General features: G+C 44.4%; 1 protein-coding gene across 4 annotated transcripts in view; it reads right to left on the reverse strand.

Moving 5' to 3' along the window:
* Window positions 1-23165, reverse strand: part of plch2a (phospholipase C, eta 2a) — a 135007-nt gene that overhangs the window by 92087 nt on the left and 19755 nt on the right. Inside the window, exon 1 of one of the 4 annotated variants that reach the window (XM_020051961.3) lies at window positions 21365-21680. The exons of the other annotated variants lie outside the window; for them this stretch is intronic. Within the exon in view, the coding sequence (XP_019907520.2) occupies window positions 21365-21404 (40 nt within the window). The 5' untranslated portion in view covers window positions 21405-21680. Of the gene's footprint in view, window positions 1-21364; window positions 21681-23165 lie in introns of those variants that run through there. 4 annotated transcript variants of the gene reach the window in all.

Raw genomic sequence — 23165 nt, forward strand, 5'->3', positions numbered from 1 at the left:
TATGGTATTTCTACTTCACATTCAGATCATCGCACAGGGCAGACTAAAAGACATCTGAAACTAGGTTTAAAACCAGCGAGGCTTAGAAAGGTATCCAGATAAAAATGCAATGAGAACATGGCTGCAAACTCGAGGAAAAGCCTTGGTCATCTGCTCACATCGATACCTTTCTCCTCAAACACCTCCCCCTGAACTTATTGATCTGTTTGATCTAATTTCAGAGGCCACATCAAATAAAAACAGTGGGCGCGTGCAACCTGTTTTGAGACGTAAGCATACTTAAGACATTATTGCAGGCATTGTTAGGCGTTGATGGGTTAACATGGTTGGGAAGAGCATTGGACAGGATTCATTTCAGTAGTGGTACATGCATTTCGAAGACATGTTCCTAATTTTTTTTAAATAATATACTACGTTTGATAGGTGAAATCCTCCAGTCCTGTTTCTTTCTACTCCACCTTATCATTTTTATGCATGACCCACATGGACAACACACCATACTTCCTGTATGGCTTAGCTCAGGCAGCATGGTGCAGGCCGAAAAACAAGATGAATTAGAGTACATAACTTGTGTTCTGAATGTTCTGTCTTCTTACAGGCAACACTTGTCTCAAAGCAATGGCAGGTATTCCTGCTTAATTTAAGCAATTATTTCTTATTTTTCTCTCTCTCTCACACACATACACACACTTTTTTCTCTCCCACATGCAACTTTTGTCCTTGGGTGTCTTGAAATGTTTATCTAATGTTTATCTAATACCTTATTATACTCTAAGGCCAAAACGGAGGCGCTGAATAACAACTCTGAATGATAGCATCCAGTTGAAACATCACGAAAAACATCACGAATGATAGCAACACCTACACTGTTAATTCCTGTATTTTCAATTTTCAATTTATTTAAAACAACATTGTTTATTCTGCTATAATCTATCACCACAACGATGGGACTGTGAATTGAATCCATTCCTTTTTATAAGGTTGTTCTGTTTTGTTTTTCTGTATTAACTTTGGTAATTTAGTTATTTTTATTCATTCATGCCACGCACCCCCATACAATGATGGATGCAGGCTTTCGAACTGTACGCTGATGAGAAGTCAGATGGTCCCTTTCTTCTTTAGTCCAGAGGACATGGCGTCCATGATTCCCAAAAAGAATTAAACATTTTGATTTGTCAGACCACAGCATAGTTTTCCACTGCCTCAGTCCATCTTAAATGAGCTTGGACCCAGAGAAGGCGGCGGCGGTTCTGGATCTTCTGGATCTGGTTTTCAGAAGTGTTCCTGAGCCCATGCAGTAATTTCCACTACAGAATCGTGTCTGTTTTTAATGCAGTGATGCCTGAGGGCATGAAGATCACGGCCATCCAATATTGGTTTTCGGCCTTGTCTCTTGCATACAGAGATTTCTCCAGATTCTCTGAATCTTTTAATGATAATATGTACCGTAGATGATGAGATCCCCAAACTCTTTGCAATTATTTGCAAATATTTGCCCACACAGTCTTTCACAAAGTAGTGAACCCCTCCCCATCCTCACATCTGAAAGGCCCATCCTCTCTGGAATGATCTTTTATTACCCAATCATGTTACTGACCTGTTGCCAATTGACCTAATTAGTTGTGTGATTTCACCTGGTTTAGTTTTAGCATTACATTACTTTTCCAGTCTTTTGTTGCCTCTGTCCCAACTTATTTGAAATGTGTTGCTGGCATCAAATTCAAAGTGGGCATATCTTTTTTAAGAAACATAAAAATGTCTCAGTTTCAACATTTGATATGTTGTCTTTGTACACACTTTTATTGAATATAGGGTTTAAATGATTTGCACATTATTGCATTCGGTTTTCATTTGCATTTTCAGCAACTTTTTTGTAAACAGGGTTGTAAACCAAGAAGCCATTTCAGGTCATCATCACATTCAAAACCAACCACCTTCTTTGGAGACCTGTAAGGATGGTTTGCTCATTTAGATCAAAACAATTGTTTTCTAAACTAATTACTCCCTTTAGATAAGCTTGATCCCTTGTTTACACTGTATAGTGGCTGTACAGTGTTGAGTCCCCAACATACCTACTCCCAGTTTGTGCTGAGTTGCTCCTCTGCAGGCATGCAGGGAGAATGTTGGATTTTCTTCATAGATGAATACAACTTTGTCCGATCAAACTAAAAATGTTTCCCCAGTAGTTTGCTAAAAGCCGGCAGGAGGCTGATTGGTTGGCCTGTTTCATGGTGTAAAGGCTTTATTGCCCTTCATAGGCCGCGGAATGACCTTTGCTTTGTTCAAAGTTTGGGGACTCAGATTAAAGATTTATGGCAGATAGGAGAGATCAGTCAGCATCTCCAGGCTAGTATATATTTTATTCATAAATACCCACATAGCTCCACACACTGTTATTTTAGCCTTAGGCAAACTGGAAAGACTGGCCCACCGAATCCACAAAAGCTTAGGAGGTCCCTGGATAGAAAATTGGTAAGCTAATGGTTCCAATGCCAAAAGACCCAGGAACAATTGCCCAAGCACTTAAAGCGGACCCATATGAACGAGAAGAAGACACCAGTAAAAATAACTCAATAGAGATTACAGCCACTTCAGGGTTAGACGTTGGCTAGTGCATTGATTCGATCTCTGTAAACCTCTTTAAAAGTAACGAGACCTTGAAGTAAAGGTTCCCCTGGAAAGGATGCTCTGAATTTCAGAGATATACTCTCTGGGACTGTGGAGCTATTGATTTCCATGGGCTGAATGACATAAGATGTACATTATTCATGAGATCAATGTGCACTGAAACATTTATTCATAACCTGGAAGACAGGCACCCAGCAGTTTGGTTATGGCTGTGGTTCACACACACACACACACACACACACACACACACATTGCATTTCCTGTGTGGCTTTCTTGATAGGTGCCAGCAGGAAAGAAATATTTGACGTTGTGTCTGAACTTGAATATATACCTTGTTTTCTGAATTTTCAGTCTGGTTACAAGCAACATTTTCTCACTGCACCGGACGATATGTTTTGCTTAATTCAAACAATTCCTCAGTACATTTTTGAGGAATCTATCTTTTGCATTGTCTCGCACTTTATCATCTCCCCTGCTGCTTATGTCCTTGGGAATCTCATAAAATGTGTATTATACTTTCCTCTCCCTTTCTCTCTCTCAAAAAGAATACCAAGGCCAAAATGGAACGCGCTCAGTAACAACTCGGAACACTGTAACCCTGCTGAGACGTCATGGAAACATTCTGAATGATAGCAACACCCATGACCTGGACTCTCTCCTCATTCGGCAACGGAGCAGCACGGTCAGTGGTCTGCCCAAACTACTGATGAAAACCATCATCATAAGGGAGATGAAGTGGGGAATTGATGAGGAACAGTCCGTGTGGAAATCAAATGGGTGTTACGCCTGCTTGATAGATGTTCTCATCAACCTGACTGTCTGAACTCACAGGGCCGGACTGCCGTTTTATCTGAATAGGCGGTCGCCGGGGGGGAAATGTTTCAATGTACTATTGTGATTAGAGTACGTGGTAATTCACCGGGTGAAATGGCTTAAAGTGGTTATGCTTCAGCAGTCATTTATCTTCTTTATTTTAGTTGCTGACATTCATTCAATTAGCCAAGTCAACTATCTTTTTAGATTTCTTCGGCACCCTGGCAAAATGAACAGACTTGTGTTTAAAAGCCACTGCAGGTAGCTACAATAGGGCAGCTGCCTGCAGTGGTCAAACAGAGAAATGTATCGATTCTGTGTGCAGTTAAATCTGCGATTTGGAATTCACCATCAGTTAAAGGGGGCGGAGGGAGTCGGCGACTACATTTGTTCGTTGGGATACATCGTCTCCTACCCCCGTCTCAGGTGTCAGTACAACATCGCAGCGGTTACCGGGAGGGCAGAAAATCCCCCGGTTCACTGTGTTACCGGGAGGGCAGAAAATCCCCCGGTTCACTATGATCGGGCTCTTCACCTCCTCCAACGCCGCCTGGTTTCCACCTGCATTAGATTCCTCTGGAGGTGATCTGAAATGCATTGTGCCATCCGCAGTAAGAGAAGTCAGCCGCTGACTAGCTAATATCGAGCTCCTGCATTACCGCTGGGCTCCTGCATTACCGCTGGGCTCCGGCATTACCGCTGGGCTCCGGCATTACCGCTGGGCTCCGGCATTACCGCTGGGCTCCGGCATTACCGCTGGGCTCCGGCATTACCGCTGGGCTCCGGCATTACCGCTGGGCTCCTGCATTACCGCTGGGCTCCTGCATTACCGCTGGGGTGAAAAGAGTGCAGGCGAGACCACTGCTGACCTCCCTCACCCCGGTCAACCACTTTTACAAAACCCCGTTCTCTGACATGCAGGACAGAGCAGTCATGACCACAAGATCACTGTAAATCAATGTGTGAAATCCAGTCCATGTTCAACATGTGCTCATTTACGCCACATGCTCAGCGAATAATGTTTTTCTACCTCGTTACATTATCTTACATTGACTTGAATGGGTAAACGTGTCCAAATGTTTGACTGGTTCTGTATGTAGCCCTGTGTTGTACCCTCTCTACATGCTGGCTATCTCTAGCTGGACATTTACAAGAACCACTGGCAGTGTGTGAATTTACTTTGGAAATGAAGGCAATTCCAGTGGGCTCCCAGACTAGTCACTACACTTTCTGTCTGACTTTAGACTGGAGCCGGTTTCCTGTGATACAGCCCGAAGTGAGATAGAAAACTCATTATCGGAGAACCAGGGTTATGCAGGTAACCTTAAGTTGTCCACTGGAGTAATGGGTTTGACTTTGTCCCCGGGGTGCGAGCGGATTGAGGATTAGAGCTTAGGCAGTGTCATTCAGGGGAAATTGAGTCGTAAAAAAAAAAAAGGATGCGAGGACGAGAACGATCGATAGCATCATGGAGAAATGTGCTGATATTGTACAGAGCCAGTTGAACAACGGGCACAGAACCAGGTCTCTGTTGTGAACGTAACTCACCGCGATGCGGAGTGATTGTCACCTCGACGCGGAGTGATTGTCACCTCGACGCGGAGTGATTGTCACCGCGACGCGGAGTGATTGTCACCGCGACGCGGAGTGATTGTCACCTCGACGCGGAGTGATTGTCACCTCGACGCGGAGTGATTGTCACCGCGAAGCGGAGTGATTGTCACCGCGAAGCGGAGTGATTGTCACCGCGACGCGGAGTGATTGTCACCTCGACGCGGTGTTATTGTCACAGCGACGCGGAGTTATTGTCACAGCGACGCAGAGACCATGTTTTAATAAAACAACACGTGTCTTACATAAACAACCATCCGCCCCGTTGCAGCAGCTCTTATAAGCATCTTTGACTCCATAAATTACATAGGGGAAACGCTGAAACAGTGTCAGTAATGCACGTTGTTTGGAAACGAATACATTGTTGAGTAGATAGGAGACTGACCCAGGGGCTGGTTGGAAGAGATGGCTGTAGAACAAGCGTGGGAAGTGACAGTTTTTGAGTTATATTAAATTAAAATATATATATATGTATAAATGCAAAGATAATAGTACAATTTAGAAGATGTTTGTATCAAAAGTATCAAACAGGGCAAAGTAAAACTGTTCACGTATTTACTCATACAAACTGCTTCCTGGATCTTGTTGTTTAACCATGACATCCTCACTGTCTCTTGTGTCATAATGTTTAACCATGACATCCTCACTGTCTCTTGTGTCATAATGTATAACCATGACATCCTCACTGTCTCTTGTGTCATAATGTTTAACCATGACATCCTCACTGTCTCTTGTGTCATAATGTTTAACCATGACATCCTCACTGTCTCTTGTGTCATAATGTTTAACCATGACATCCTCACTGTCTCTTGTGTCATAATGTTTAACCATGACATCCTCACTGTCTCTTGTGTCATAATGTTTAACCATGACATCCTCACTGTCTCTTGTGTCATAATGTTTAACCATGACATCCTCACTGTCTCTTGTGTCATAATGTTTAACCATGACATCCTCACTGTCTCTTGTGTCATAATGTTTAACCATGACATCCTCACTGTCTCTTGTGTCATAATGTTTAACCATGACATCCTCACTGTCTCTTGTGTCATAATGGTTAACCATTAAATCCTCAGTCTCAACAAAGTGGAATAGAAACATAGAAGGCTGCTGCTGTCTGGGTTTAAGAGAGAAAGTGAGAGAGGCCAAGAGACACAAAGAGAGGAAGAGAGAGAGAAAGAACAAAAGAGAGAGATAACGTAAGAGAGTGTGTGTGAGAGAAAGAGAGGCAGAGACAGGGAGAGACAGAAAGAGAGAGAGAGACAGAGAGACACAGGGAGAGACAGAGAAAGAGAGAGAGAGAGAGAGAGACAGAGAGACAGGGAGAGACAGAGAGAGACAGGGAAAGACAGGGAGAGACAGAGAGAGACAGAGAGTGACAGGGAGAGACAGGGAGAGACAAAGAGAGACAGAGAGTGACAGGGAGAGACAGGGAGAGACAAAGAGAGACAGGGAGAGACAGGGAGAGACAGGGAGAGACAGAGAGAGACAGAGAGAGACAGGGAGAGACAGGGAGAGACAGAGAAAGAGAGAGAGAGAGACAGGGAGAGGCAGAGAGAGACAGAGACACAGGGAGAGACAGAGAAAGAGAGAGAGAGAGACAGGGAGAGGCAGAGAGAGAGAGTGACTGGTGCTCAGAGGGTAATCAACAACCTAATCCTCTCAACACTCTCTATTATTCATAGTGATCCCCTCAAACACACACACACACACACACACACACACTTACATGAACAATCTTACAACATTAATGTGTAAAGTCCACATACATACACTATGTACACATGCACTCAAGCACAATCCCACATACATACATACATACATGCACGTATACACATACATACATACATAAATAAACACATACATAAATCATACATACACACACACACACACACACACACACAGGGACAACCTCTTTAACCGACAATGTCACATTAAAGATGCATCGCAACAGCCAATGGTTAGCGAGTGTGAGATCAGCAGAGGAAGGCTGTCTCTATTCTCACCACTGCTTTGCCTTCCTGGGATATTCTCTTCCTTGTCTTCCTCTCCTCCCTCACCCCCTTGCCTCTCCCCTCCTCCCTGTCTCTGCTCCTCTGGTCCTGCACTCCACTTAACTTACTTACCCTGTTACCGCTCCCCTCTTCCTTTTTTGTCTCCCCCTCTCCTCTATTCTCCCCGTCTCCTTGCTTCTCCCCCTCTCTCCCTTTCTCTCTCTGACACGCCCTCCTTCCTTCCTCTTCTTGTCACCCTTCCCTATACTCCCCTCCACTCCAGCCCTCCTCCCCTTCATCGAAACCCCAGCTCCTCCCCAACCCCCCGTTCTCCTCCTCCTTTCCTCAATAACATTAACAGAACGTGAGGCCCAGGAGTTTATGAATGCATTAACTTCAATTAGTGATTTTTTCATATAGAAGCTCGCTACAGCCTTTTAAAGTTCTCCCTTGTTAACCTGAGTCCGTGCCAACAGCCGCACAGAGGACATCCACACAGAGGGAAGGGAATGAAAACACATAAGAGCGTTTTGAAGCCTGTGACGTCTGCTGTCAACAGGAAGCCAGCTGAACTGCGTCCCGACAGTGTCGGGCAGGGATGAGCAGCGTAGCTGGAAGTACTGAGGGGCAGAGAGTGGATGAGTTTACAGCATCAGACACACGCCTGAGTGGATGATACTGCCTGAGCTTACACACTATTACAGAATCGTCCATTAACACAAAACTGGGAGATATTTTCTCTCACACACAAACACACACAGAACCCACCCCCCCCCCCCCTCCGCCCACACACACACACACACACACACACTTTTTGGTGCAATCATACTCCGTAGGTGTCAAATGGGCTACTAACACAGACGTGCCCGTGTCCCATGTTTTCACAGGGGGAATGTGCACAGGGACTTGACTGCAACACTTGGCTAACAGGAAGCCATTTCCAAGGCGAGCATTCGTTAGTTACTTCTTCCGAAAAACTGCTCGTCTGCTCTCCAAGGGCTAGTGTCCCCGGCTGAGGAGAAAACAATGCAGTCCCGTTCACATGATAAACAGGCTGCATGTTTACCCACTCTGAAATGCTAACTTAGCCTGTAAGGTGTACTTAGCTGAAGACTAAGCTCTGTGAACCCAAATGAAAAACTTTTGTATAAAAGACCAAATTACTTACTGTGGAATTTTTTTATATTCTGTAGCAAGATGTAGTGTACTGCAGAATACCGAGCTTCACACAGCAGGATCCCTTGATAACTTTGCAGTATACTCTATTGTAATATCAACAAAATTTGATATTATTTAATACAGTAAAACTACAACATATTCCCAAACATGAAGGCAGTGCAAAGTCTACACCAGATGTCACAAGTCACAGAGTAAAAAGTACTGCGTGTGTAACGTTAACGGTGGATTTTACCCGGCCCTTTAACCAAGTCTGGTTCACGCGGCGTTCTTGACTTGATGCTAAAGATGCTACCGTTGTTAAGCCCCGCCTCTCGTGGGGGGTCTTCACAGCTCATGATAAATGACCCTCAGAGCAGAAACACAGTGGAATGTGCTGTTGAATAAAACAAGCACTGATTGACTACTGGTTTTGTAGACGAAAACAACTTTCCATATTGTGCTATTCACTGGAATTGTTAACGGGATAACAGAACTTGACACACTCAAATTTAGTGTTTGTTTGCAAGCATATTTCAACCACAGTTTTTATTTGGTTTCATATTTATTGTTCTTTCTATTTAGGATCAACTAGACTGAGGGAGCTTTTGGGTTGTTAAACAACAAGAACAAATGTCAAAATCTCTCAAGGCGCAGAGTGTGTTTGTTTATAATCACCATAGTTTGCTTACAAGTGCTCTGGGAATAATTATTTTGATCCTTAATGAATTAACAAGAGAATACATACACATGTCTAACTGTAGCTCAGAATAAATACTGAACAAACCTAAGCTGCTAAAAAGCGTCGCCCAATTAGACAGTAGTATTCACTGGTATGTCTGCATTGCAGTGATGGCAAGTACAACTAAAGCAATGCAAACATGGTCTCAACAATTTAACTGTGATGGCATAATTTAAAGGATCTGTTTCGATAATGACAGATCATGTCAGAACATAAGATTGGTTGCTTAGGAGCATCATGAAAAAGATGCATGCTTTTTTGATGGTGCAGAAGGTTGTTTGTTGTTGTGACTGAACGTTCATGACACTGGCAACAAAGACACGCTGACTTAAATACTTAAACTGCCCATAAATCATGAATACTGCTAACACTGCCCACAAAACATGAATACTGCTAACACTGCCCACAAAACATGAATACTGCTAACACTGCCCACAAAACATGAAAACTGCTAACACTGCCCACAAAACATGAATACTGCTAACACTGCCCACAAAACATGAATACTGCTAACACTGCCCACAAAACATGAATACTGCTAACACTGCCCACAAAACATGAAAACTGCTAACACTGCCCACAAAACATGAATACTGCTAACACTGCCCACAAAACATGAATACTGCTAACACTGCCCACAAAACATGAATACTGCTAACACTGCCCACAAAACATGAATACTGCTAACACTGCCCACAAAACATGAATACTGCTAACACTGCCCACAAAACATTAATACTGCTAACACTGTCCCCGAAACATGAATATTGCTAAAACTGCCTACAAAACATAAATAATGCTAACACTACCCAAAAAAACATTAATACTGCTAACACTGCCCACAAAACATAAATAATGCTTACACTACCCAAAAAACATGAATACTGCTAACACTGCCCATAAATCATGAATACTGCTAATACTACCCAGAAAACATGAAGTGCTAACACTGTCCACAAAACATAAATAATGCTAAAACAGACCACAAAACATGAATACTGCTAACACTACCCAGAAAATAGGAATATTGCCAACACTGTCCACAAAACATGTGTACTGCCAACACTGCCCATAAAACATGAAATATTGATAACACTACTCAGAAAAAATTTATACTGTTAGCCCTACCCAGAAAACTTGATAACTGCTAACACGACCCAGAAAAACTTGAATATTGCTAACACTGTCCACAAAAAAAGGAATGCTGCTAACATTGCCCACAAAACATAAATACTGCTACAACTATCCACAAAACATGAATACTGCTAACACTGCCTACAAAACATGAATACTGCCAACACTGCCCAGAAAACATGAATACTGATAACACTTCCCACAAAATATGTCAAAACCAGTGACAAATATCCACAATATTTGTGACTGGTTCATACCACAGGCAAAGAAGGGAAACATGAATGGACAGTCACCAATAAAGAAATAATACAAATTTGTGATTGAGTTAATAGAAGAGGAAGAAACACTACAAGAATTAAGTGAAGCCAAAGCACAGGATTGCCCAGCAGCTTTTTAAGAAGATCATTTTTCATAACACATTTGCTGTGGTGGACAGCCAACAAATTGTTATTTTTTTTACAGAATTATTGATTTGTGAAATCTTATCAGCTTTGGTCTGGAACCGCAGCAAGACCATTTCCTGCTAGGGTTTGGACCAAGATAATGACAGTGATCAGCGGACCAGATTCCTCTGCATCCAGCATCTCTTACAAGCAGATGAGTCACAAATTGATTATTTTCGGTGTTTTTACTTTTCTTTACTCTCAGTTTCACAGGCTCATTTGTTCTTGGCGAACTTGGCCGTTATGCCAAGCGGAAAGAAGAAGTAATCCGGTTTATTCTTATTACAATCTTCCAGCTCATTCCAATCTGAGCAGAGATATTGCACAGCCGTATTTACAGGGTACACGAGACCTCCGTGAAGTGAGCTTACCAGGAATGCAGTCGGGCAGATGCATCGCCTTTCGGGTTCTCCCCATGATTCCTGGGTAGCTATTTTGCAGAGGAAACGGCTCAGGCCCTCTGATCACCGCCACAAGGGCTAACCGGTGGACCGTTTCTATGTACTATGTGTGAGCAAATGCGAGGGAAGGAGAGTGGGCGAGATTAGAAGTGAATGGAGTCAGTGCTCCTGTCATGTGCATTTTGTCTCCACAGAACAGCGTTTAGCCCTTTGCCATTCTCATGAGAACACGTTACACGACACACACTGAGGGGGGGGGGGGTGGGGGGGGGGGAGATAAAATACAATTACCAGATGTCCTAAAAAAAAAACCTCAATATTCAATATATATTTATGTATATATAAATAAAACCGCACACATATATATAAAATAAACCAAAATACGTGTTGTTCACACCAGTGAAATATAAATAACCAAACACTCCAAAGTGGTTTAAATAGATATTTCAGACACCAAAACAGCGTCCATCCCTGAACACTTTATGTCCCCTGGATGACTTACCGACTGCAAACGGAGGTTTTGATTTTGTTCGGAGTCAGAAAACATCAAAGGGGAGAGTGACATTTCCCCGCAACGTTGCAGGGCTGACCTTTCCCAGCAGCGGGGCAAAAGGGGGTCAAGTCCAGCACAGAAGCAGAGGGGAGGAAGAGGGTCACGTCTGAGACTGAGACGACAGAAAGGTCAGGGGAGATGTAGACAAGGTGAGCAGCCTCAGGTCAGGGACGAGCACCACCTCAAAGGAGAGGACAAGGAGGGAGGGAGGGATGGAGGGAGGCAGGGAGGGAGGGATGGAGGGAGGGAGGCAGGGAGGGAGGGATGAAGGCAGGGAGGGAGGGATGGATGCAGGGAGGAAGGGATGGAGGCAGGGAGGAAGGGATGGAGGCAGGGAGGGAAGGATGGAGGGTGGAAGCGAGGGACAGTGGAAATGACAGAGGGAGGGCGCCACAGAGGAAAGGATGGGGGGGGCGATGGTAGGAAGGGAGGGAGGGAAGGAGGTATGGGAGGGATGGAGGGGCAGAGGGAGGGAGGTAGGGAGGGCCTAATGGAGGGGTGGAGGGAGCGACAGAGGAAGGGAAGGAGGGACTGATGGTGGGAGGGATGGATGGGGGGTGGTGGTGGGATGGAGGGCCCCACAGAGGGAGGGAGGGATGGATGTAGGGAGGGAGGGAGGGAGGGAGGGATGGATGTAGGGATGTAGGGAGGGAGGGAGGGAGGGAGGGATGTAGGGAGGCAGGGAGGGAGGGAGGGATGTAGGGAGGGAGGGAGGGAGGGAGGCAGGCAGGCAGGCAGGCATGGAGGGAGGGAGCGAAAGGCTGCAATAACATCATAGTGAATCCTTCAGATGCTTTTTGTGTTCGAGGCAAGTTGACTTGTATTTATTTTACCAATGAATGAATGGACGGACACATTCAACTCTTAATTTAAATTCCTCAGTCCGTACTGTAACGCAGCGTATACAGTATTAACACATTTCAGAGTTCGCACCCACTCCTTGGTCCTCTTATGCTTCAGCAGGCATTCCAAGTAGAGTTAAAGAATGGCCTCAAAACTCCCAATCATAGTCTCTTGTCTTACCATGAATTCACTTCTAGTCTCAGTGACTCATCTATTTATGAGTGTAAAGACGACGAGAGGAAGTGCGCAGTGTGGAGGCTTTCAGGGGAGGCTGCCCCATCGAGACCTCCACAATCAATTCAGTTATGCGCAACGCATCCAAAATCTTCACAGACACCCTTCTTATCCATTTAGTGACGGAAACGCCCGGGCACGTATTGCATGCTGCATGGCAGACAGGGAAACTAAGGAGATTAATGAGGAGAACAAGGGAAGGAGGAGAAGAACAGGGTTTGTTTCTGGGAAATTTGTCTGGCAGCGCCAGCGAGATGGAGTCGGCGAGGTGATAACCTCCATTTGCATTTCGTCTTCGTCTTAAAACAAACGCTTTGGTGACAGAGACGCTTCTGGTCTTTTGTTAAACCTCACAACCAGGGAACTCAGGACAACAGGAACAAAGTGGGGTCTGTTTCTTCGCAGAAGACAGTAGAAACAAATGCAGATCAGCGCTTTTGAGCTCAGATTTCAAACCGTTTATAGATCAGTTATTTAAATTTTTCACCATCAAAGTGGGGGTGAAATTATCGGATCAAATGATCCGTTGTTACGACATGTTGATTGAGGGGTGATGTTGAAATGCCAATGAGATATAATATACATCGATGCAATATAAACAAAAGCACATTTCTGGATACATTATCACTATTCAGAAGTGGGCATAAAAGCCATGGGACCAGAGACTCCAGCACAATTCCTCTGCTGATCTGGATCTTGGCTTATTATCCAAACAATTAGGAGATGCCCGATGTAAAAGGATCTGGTTGGTTTGCTGTGATCCCTTGGGTGGAACTCCACTTCCTAATGATCTTAAAGTTGTCTAATTTCCATGTGGCTCACTGACAGATTCAGCAGTCCTCACTGGGCAGTGAGAAACACAGGGGGGACGCAGGCTTTGTTCTTAAACCCGGGCGGCCGTACTACTCCACTGGCCCTGTACACAGCCACAAGCAAGTGAAACTAAAAATGTGTTAAAAAACGCACGGGCAGCTGAGAGTTACGAGGAATTCAGGTTTAAGTAACACAAAAGTGACATCACGCTAAGCCTGCGAGAACAGTTGACTTGAGGGGGTTAATACACACAGGACTTGCACAATACCTTCAAACAGGGAAAAGAATATGTGCTTGCATATTACTCAACATTGAAACATAATTAAAGCTAAATCTGCCGTACAGCCGGTGGCGTGGTAGGCTTTTAAATACCCCAGTGATGAAAGAACACTCCGAATTACGACATCTCAGCAAGCGCTGAGAAGTCCACTCACCTTCAGTTGGTTCAGGGCCACTTTATCACTTCCCCTGCAGTTTAAAAAACACCAATAATGTGCTTCAGTTTGAACTGGGAGAGAAATTATTTAAATTGTTGTGACAAAGAGAGAGAGGGGGCCAGTAATACAAAGTCTGTTGTTGTGGTTTTTTTGTACGTGTCTTTTTTTCCATCTCGTTTGACTATAAAACTGCCTAGGGGCTCCACTCTCAACATCTGCCTTCTCTCCCTCAATAACCTGCAGCCAGCACGCACGCACAAACACACACACACACACACATGTTTATTTTCATCTTTGTGGGAACCAAGAACCCATAAATCCAGCGTAACCTCAATAACCTAACATTTACGTCTTAACCTAACCTGTAATGCCTTAACCTAACCAGTAATGCCTAAACCTAACCAGTAATACCTAAACATACCCTATAATGCCTTAAACTACCTAGTAATGCCTAAACCTAACCTGCAATTCCTTAACCTAACCTGCAATGCCTAAACCGAACACTAAACCAGATTGTACGTTTTAACGACCTTACTCCCTAAAATGGAGATAGCCTTTTTCATAGCGGAGTCCAGCTATCAAAAACCTGCATTAAAATGTTCCTGGCCATTAAAAAAACAAACAAACAAAAAAAACAGTAAAGGGGCCTTGGAAGGAAGAATTTCGTATAACCCAGTCTGGGACTTTGGAGGGAACATTCTAGAAGAACCACTGGAAGGAACGTTCTATCCTTCGCAGTTTTAAAGCACAAATTACAATGAATTTAGGATATGTTTTCAATACAATGTGGGGGGGTAGAATTCTTATGTTGTAAACTTGGTTAGTGGAGTACTGGGGATATCCATATCTCTGTGTCAATTAACGCATCCCTGTGCCAAAACCTGTTCAATCTGTGGGTGGTGTTGTTGAAGCATCCCTTTGATGGTGTCTGCATCAATTGACTACATTTGTTCTATTTATCCAGCCCATTTTCAACATGGCATGTTATCCTATCTTTATCCCTCAGTAAGGAGCTATATTAAATACACTAGATTGCATTATATTAAGAGTCTTTGTGCTCTGAAATTTTAATGACAAACAAATATGAGTAGAGGATCTGCAAGATGAGAGCTTATGAAGTGTTATCGTTCTCCCTGTCTTTCTCTTTTTCTGTTTGTCTCCTTTAATCTCTTGGTCCGTCGTTCCTTCTCCTTCTGTGTGTGTCTCTCCTTGTCTGTTTCTCATCGCTCGCTCAATCTGTCTGTCTGTCTGTCTGTCTCTCTCTCCATCTGTCTGTCTATCTGTTTGTGCTGATCTGTATGTTTCTGTCTGGCTTTTATACTTACATTTAAGCTACATTGTATTTTGGTCATTCTTTAAGGTACGCAGCTTTTAGGGGTACAGTCAAAATCAACCCCCCCCCCACACACACACACACTCACACACACACACATTCTGGCGGGGTTGTTGCAATCACTGCTGAAGATTGAGTTAACATAAAAACATTTTTGGAGATGTTTGCTAATTAGTGTTAGTGCTGAGTGCTGTGAATCTGGGTGGAATCTCTAATGATCCTGTTCAAACACAAGCAGAAATAACCTTGCTGGCTATAATTATCTGAATAATAATTTTGCAAACTGCAGTTTTAATGGCAGGTTCGCTATTGGTATTTGTTTTTGTTAGGAACCCATTAGCTGCAGCGAGCAGGTCTCTTCATGGGGTCCAAACATAAATCATAATTAGATACATATATACAGTATATGTACAACATAGCAGAACCACATAGCAACATACACAGTACAGTGTCCCAAGGAGGTCCAGTGGTCTAAGCCACTGCCTCTAGTGCACATGTACTGCCGCAGTGTGGGTTTGAATCAGACCTACTGCCTCCAGTGCACATGTACTGCCGCAGTGTGGGTTTAAATCAGACCTACTGCCTCCAGTGCACATGTACTGCCGCAGTGTGGGTTTAAATCAGACCTACTGCCTCCAGTGCACATGTACTGCCGCAGTGTGGGTTTAAATCAGACCTACTGCCTACAGTGCACATGTACTGCCGCAGTGTGGGTTTAAATCAGACCTACTGCCTCCAGTGCACATGTACTGCCGCAGTGTGGGTTTGAATCAGACCTACTGCCTCCAGTGCACATGTACTGCCGCAGTGTGGGTTTGAATCAGACCTATTGCTCCTTCAGGAACCTCAAACCTCTCCTCCATCTTTCACCATGTACCTGTCCGATAAAAAGCCTGAAGAACAAACATAACACATTGCACCAAAGAGTCAGGTGTTGTTCTGTGTATTTTGTTTTTGTAAATCTGCCTTTAATGCTAGTCTGAGATAGCCAGGGCGACAGAAACATCCAAGTAGCAAGGGCTCTGTTCATTTCTGTGAGCCTTCTAGCCTCCATTCTAAACTACACGTAGACTCCATCTCTGTGAGAGTAACTGTTTGTTGTAAAGTTAAATGAACCCTGCACCATGACCATATAATCCAGAGTATAACCGGCCATAATACGATGAGAGCATCACCCGGACACCAGGACACTTTTAACTTATTCCCTGGACTCAATGAGGGTTTTCATCATATCTATTCCAGCCAGGGTATCAAAGAATTCCTCTGCTCCATCGCCGCGCAACGTTCTCATACTTGTAGTGAGGATTGACAAGGAGTGGTGAGCTTATAAACACCTGTCCAACTTACGTGTTTCACTATACATGGGGCCCTGCTGAATTATTTGCATCCCTGGTTAACAAAAGCAAAAAAAGACTGTGAAAGAATCAGCTTGATCTTACACTCAGAATAAGATACACCCAAACGTTAACTGAAATAAAAATGTTCAAAGATCACGTATAATTGTACGACGGTACTTGAATGCCAACAAGCAATCTGGATGTCTGTACAGAAGAAAAGCTTCTACACTCATTAGGATATAAAAATAAGCACCTAGCAGGGTTCATTCCATAATAATGTCACAATAACGTCAGAACGTAATGTCATAATAAGGCCAGAATAATGTAATAATACTGTAATAAGGCCAGAATAATGTAATACAGTTGTAATGAGGTCAATATAATAAACAGCAATGCTGTAATAATATCAGAACATTTTAAAAATACTGTAAACATGGGGGCTGTTAGAATGAGTGTGCACAGTCTTTCCCCTTCAGAAAGAATTCTCAGCGTTTAATTGTCTGCTACTGTGGCCTGAAACGGTTGAATTGTTCTCCAACCGGCGGTTCTGTGGTTATAAATATCTCCTTGGACAGGATGGGCCGGGATACGGCGCTTCCACGATGCCCGTGCGGGCCAGAGTTGTGAAACCAAGTCGACCTTATTCCCCTGACTAAACACTCTCCTTCTGCAGTCAAATCCACCTGACACACTGACAGGAATCTGTCTGCTCCAAAGCAGCTCGCCTGCATCTGTCTGGCGTGTGTGTCTGGGTGTGTGTGTGTGTCTGGGTGTGTGTGTCTGGGTGTGTGTGTCTGGGTGTGTGTGTCTGTCTGTGCGTGTGTGTCTGGGTGTGTGGGTGTGTGTCTGTGCGTGTGTGTCTGGGTGTGTGGGTGTGTGTCTGTGCGTGTGTGCTGGGTGTGTGGGTGTGTGTGTGTGCTGGGTGTGTGGGTGTGTGTCTGTGTGTGTGTGTGTGTGTGTGTGTGTGTGTCTGGGTGTGTGTCTGTGCGTGTGTGTGTGTGTGTGTGCGCGTGTCTGAGTGTTTTACAGAGCCCTTAAAAAACAGATAGAAAGTCAAAGAAAACGGTACAATTTCATTTGTGGTCTCATATATTCAGAATGCATGTGTGAGTTATCTAGGTACGTGCAAATGCATGTTGACCCAAAGTCAGAGCAATTTCCCACAAAGATAGGAAGACATCCGCACGTGCGTGTGCACGTGCGTGTGTACGTGCTGAGAGAGCGTGGACTGGGAGCTCGCTGCAACCAAGATCTCCTGGTCTGGGAGCTGTCCACACACAGTGGTGCTGAACGTGGGACTGAGGGGTGAGATGGGAGTCTCACAGTGAAACCTGCCAATGTTGTTGAGACACTCCCCCTCTGCACGCCTGAACCTTCCCGGGACACCTTTTCGTACTGTGGATTTTAAATGTCTATAAGCAAAAATATAGCTAGACAGAAAATAATAATAAAATAAAGCAACAACATACATAACACTGTACACTGGCAGCAGTTTAAAAACAGAGTACTGTAACCTAGCAGCAATCTGGGTGGTATTATTGAACATTGGATATGGTAGGTATGGCAGTGATATACATAACAGTAATATACATAACACAACTACGTAGTGAGAATTAAGAAGAAAATATATATGTTTTGTTATTACACACAGCAAAAGAAAAAGCAAGAGGATAAAGCAATAATATACATAACACTGTACAGCTTGACACTCGAGACGGCGCCATGTCAACGAGTCTCGTTGTTGGATTCGTCAGCTGAAAGGTGCCTGTAGGTAAAGCAGGCTGCCATTAGTCTGCTAAGTTGAGAGATTAGTTCAATAAGCCTATTCCGTCAAGAACAATTTAGCGGGAGATAATTAGTATGACACAACGTTATAACCTTGGCGACTGCCTCTCGAGAAATTAAATGTCTGAACCTGATTTAATTTTGTACACACAGTGATGACACAACAACCCCCCAACCCCCCCCCCCTCCCAGCGCCCCTCTCCCCCCCGGCCCACTCCCCCCCCCCCCCCAGGCCCCTCCCAGCGCCCCTCTCCCCCCCGGCCCACTCCCCCAGCTCATCAAATCACGTTAGTGACTTACGAAGTCTTCTCAATTGAGTATACATGGAATCCACAGTGACGGCATCACAGTTCATTGTAACACTGTGGTGTCTCACACACACACACACACACACACACACACAACCCAACCTCCACAGGGCTGTAAACGACAGGATGCATCCGGTTTCAGGTGGAAACGGAAGACGTGCGCTTGTGATGCCTTTGGACTCCACCTCCACATGCTACCGGACTGTCCCTCATCACAAATACGGAGAACAAGATGACATCCGCCCGAAACTCTCTTTCCTCCTCGTCAACACCAGTATCTGAGACAAACGTGACCATGCCATGGTCATGATGCGTTTATCAAAGTCCCGCGTATCTCGGTTGGCAGAGCGTGAAGCTCGCAACACCTGGGTTTGGGTTCAATTCCTACCGGGGGCCAGAACCAAAAAAAAGTGTGAAGATGTGTTCACGCGCTACTGTATGTGGAACTGGATACCAGTGTTTAAGTACAATTTCACCAGCGGGGACACAACGCATTCCACCTTTCTGCTGTATACATTTTCTCTATAAACTCAGCTGACACCACTGAGGAGGCCAGCTTGGCAGTACCAGAGAGCGCCACCAAGGAGCCCACATTTGCCTATTTCACGAGTAACACAGGGTTGTGAAATTACAGAAATAGGAAACGTTATCTTTGGAAAATGGACTCAACTGAAACACAAATGAAATATTTAAATCAAGAAATTCATCCATTTCTCTAAACGTCCACTGGCCATTGAACCGGTTTCCAATTGGCATGCTGTTGCCATCCCCCCAGTCTACAGGGGAGACACACCAGGCCAAAGTCTCCCCAGACAGGTCGTATTTGTAATCCAGCCACTGCTCTCGGCGTTCACACATCTCAAGTTCCTAGCAACGCCTGCTCGGAGTGTGACAAGACAAAGGCTGTGAGCTCCCAGCTTCATGGCTAGACTCTCACGCACACTGCCCGGTATCTAAAGTTAGAGTAGCTAATGCTCTGCCGGCCCTAATAGGTACACAGCATTGGCTCTTCAGTTAATGGCACCATCACTAGGGCGTTTCACAAGAGCCTGTCCACCATTGAGAACGGATATATCTGTCTCCCTCCCTGCTCTCATTTTGCATTCTCTCTCGCCCTCTCTTGCTCTTCCTCTCTATTTGAGGAAGATCTCACTCCCTCAACGGCTCAGTCTCAATTTCACCGCACAACATCCTAATTTCTCAATTTCATTAAGTCTGAGAAGGCATTATTGGTACGAAATACACTGATAAAATATTGCCAACCTGCTCATATTTCTGTGTTGTTTGTATGTGCACTTTGTGCTTATCTTTTTGCATGTGTGTATCTTTTTGCATGTGTGTGTGTGTGTGTGTGTGTGTGTAAGCAAATATACAGACACATGAGGTGATATGTCTGCCACCTTGTAAGCAAGTTCAAAGAAATGTCAATAACCCTGCCAATGGCTGAAGGGGCTACGATATCTACTATGGCTTCATCATAAACCCTAATGCATTACCTTCAAATGAACAGTATTCCCTTCAACCCTAAAGGATTACCTTCAAATGAACAGTATTACCTTTAAATTAATGGTATTACCATCAACCTTAAAGGATTACTTTCAAATGAACAGTATTACCTTCAACCCTACAGGATTATCTTCAACTAAACAGTATTACCTTCAACCCCACAGAATTATCTTCAAATGAACAGTATTGCCATCAACGCTAATGGTTTACCTTCAAATTAACAGTATTACCTTCCACCTTACAGGACTACCTTCAAATGAATAGTATTACCTTCAACCCTACAGGATTACCTTCAAATAAACAGTTTTACATTCAATCATATGGTACTGCCTTCAATTAAAAGTATTACCCTCAATAATACAGAATTACCTTCAAATAAACAGTACCATCATCAATCAAACTGCATTACCTTCAATCATATAGTACTGCCTTCAAATAAACAGTACTATGGCCTATCATACAGTATTAGCTTTAAATAAACAGTTAAATCTTCATCTATGCAGAATAATTTTTAATCATATAGTATTACTTTTAGATACAGTTTCACATTCAATTATAAAGTAAGACCATAAAATAAACAGTATCACCTAAAAGCTTTAACCATTCATTAGCACCACCAAATAAAATGAATTAAACAAAGTTATCAGATTGTCTCCAGACATTGACACAGACATCCCAGTGAATTACTTGTCTCTCACCTCAGTCAGAGCATCGATTAATGCCCAGCTTCTAAAGCTTCCAAAAACCACCCAGTATCTGACAGAACCGCACAACAAACAGTCCCGGCAAATGCCAAAAATCTGTCTCAAAGCAAACAAACCAAGTGTGTGATCTTAATAACACGCGTCTGGCCAGCTCTTTAATCTCACCCTTGTTGCGTCTGGGCTTTTCTACAGACTTTGATCCACTGAATGGGGCAGGCATGCACGCTTTCCTACTCTCCCACATGAAGCCACGTCGATTAGGTGCATGCAGACCTGCTGCACAGGTGCCTGTAGTAGATGCGTTTCTCGCCAATACGCACCCCGAACCGCACGCCAGGAAAGCCATCAAAAGATCTAAAAAGGCAACGTGAGGCAACAAAGCGGTCACAACTACGGTTCGACTACGAAACGAGAGGCAAGGGGCGGACATCTCAGTGCCAACACAAAACTTCCAATTACACAACAGAACCCGCTCTGTATGCGAGAGAAAAACGCACCGAAATTGTAAAACGGAGTTAACTCAAATAGGGCACGCTGTAAAACCTGGAAGAAAAAGAGAGTGAAGAAACGGAAAGAATGCAGGTCCTTACTGTATCTCTGTGGAAGGGCCGCCACTCCGCTCAGATCCATGCTGAGGCAGATCTGACTGTACGCTGAGGTGTGGAGAGAAGGACAAGAACACGGGGGAAGGAGAGAGCAAGGGAAACAGATAGAAACGAGAGCGAGAAAGAGGGAGAAAAGGAGAGCGGGAGACAGAGATAGCAAGCGAAAGAGGGAACGTGAGAGTCTGTGAGTTTGTCGGGGAGAGAGTGAAGGGAGAGAGTGTGTGAGGGAGTGAAGAGGACGAGGAAGAGAAGTTCGTGCCAGCGTGCAGAGCACACGGTGTGGGGAACGCTTGTCTCCGTGCGCTCGGCTGTTCTTCTGCCCTGCATAGACGTTCAGCATGTGTGTCTGTGTGTGTGAATGTGAGACACAGGGGAGTGTCTGTGTGTGTGTGTGTGTGTGTGGGTGAGGGAGTGAGTGAGTGAGAGAGAGAGAGCGTAGTAAGTGTGTTTTTGTGTTTGAATGTGTGTGTATACATGTACATGTGTGTGTGTGTGTGTGTGTGTGTGTGTGTGAGCAGAAAAGACGGAGTATTGATGAGGACAGAAAGGAGAAGTGAATGTTTATGTTGCAGAGGGTTATTTGGAGAAGCCCTGGTGGTAGCACACACTGGGGATATGTGCCTTTATTACTCTGAATCCCAATAAACCCAGGCAGTGTGGCTCTCTCTGCAGGAGTGGGCATGATAGAGCAACTAAGGCAAAAATGGGAAGCGTATAATGATGGCCCTTTGGGGATCAGTGGTTTAGGTAGCCGATAATGATGGCCCTTTGGGGGTCAGTGGTTTAGGTAGTGGATAATAATGACCCTTTGGGGATCAGTGGTTTAGGTAGTGGATAATAATGACCCTTTGGGGATCAGTGGTTTAGGTAGCTGATAATGATGGCCCTTTGGGGGTCAGTGGTTTAGGTAGTGGATAATAATGACCCTTTGGGGATCAGTGGTTTAGGTAGCTGATAATGATGGCCCTTTGGGGGTCAGTGGTTTAGGTAGTGGATAATAATGACCCTTTGGGGGTCAGTAGGTTAGGCAGCAGATAATGATGGCCATTTGGTGTAAGCAGGTTAGGTAGTGGATAATGATGGCCCTTTGGGGATCAGTGGTTTAGGTAGAGGATAATGATGGCCCTTTGGGGATCAGTGGTTTAGATAATGGATAATGATGGCCCTTTGGGGATCAGTAGTTTAGATAATGGATAATGATGGCCCTTTGGGGGTCAGTAGGTTAGGTAGCGAATAATGATGGCCCTTTGGGGATCAGTGGTTTAGATAATGGATAATGATGGCCCTTTGGGGGTTGTGGGTTAGGTATAGCCACGACTCCACGCCTAGCTCTCTGCTCCAGTAGCCACGGCCTCTTTCCATGACTTCCGTTTCTCATGGTGATGTCACCCGGTACAACGGTCACCGGCATCATTTATTCATAAACCAACAACGCCTCGATCCTGCATGGTTCTTCGTCATGTTCAAAAAAATGAATATGTGAATGAAGAAAAGTTTTAAAACAGGCATGTGGACAAAATGCCCTCATGCAGGGATAAAAGGACTTGATTTTAAAGCTTCCCGAGATACATACTTACAAACATATGGAGCATGTTTAACTCAACCATGTTCCAGTGTCAGATCAGCAGAAGCAGCAATGAGACTGATTCCAACCCCCCCCCCCCACCCCCCCACCCACATCCCCCAACGAGGGACGGGTCTAGGAGAGAGGGACGTCACAAACCCACTCCATCCACTGTGTCCCTCCAATTGTTCACCCAAACACTGTTTGTTTTAATTCCCTCAC

This window comes from Esox lucius, chromosome 12 (genome assembly GCF_011004845.1).
Source record: "Esox lucius isolate fEsoLuc1 chromosome 12, fEsoLuc1.pri, whole genome shotgun sequence".
Lineage (NCBI taxonomy): Eukaryota > Metazoa > Chordata > Actinopteri > Esociformes > Esocidae > Esox > Esox lucius.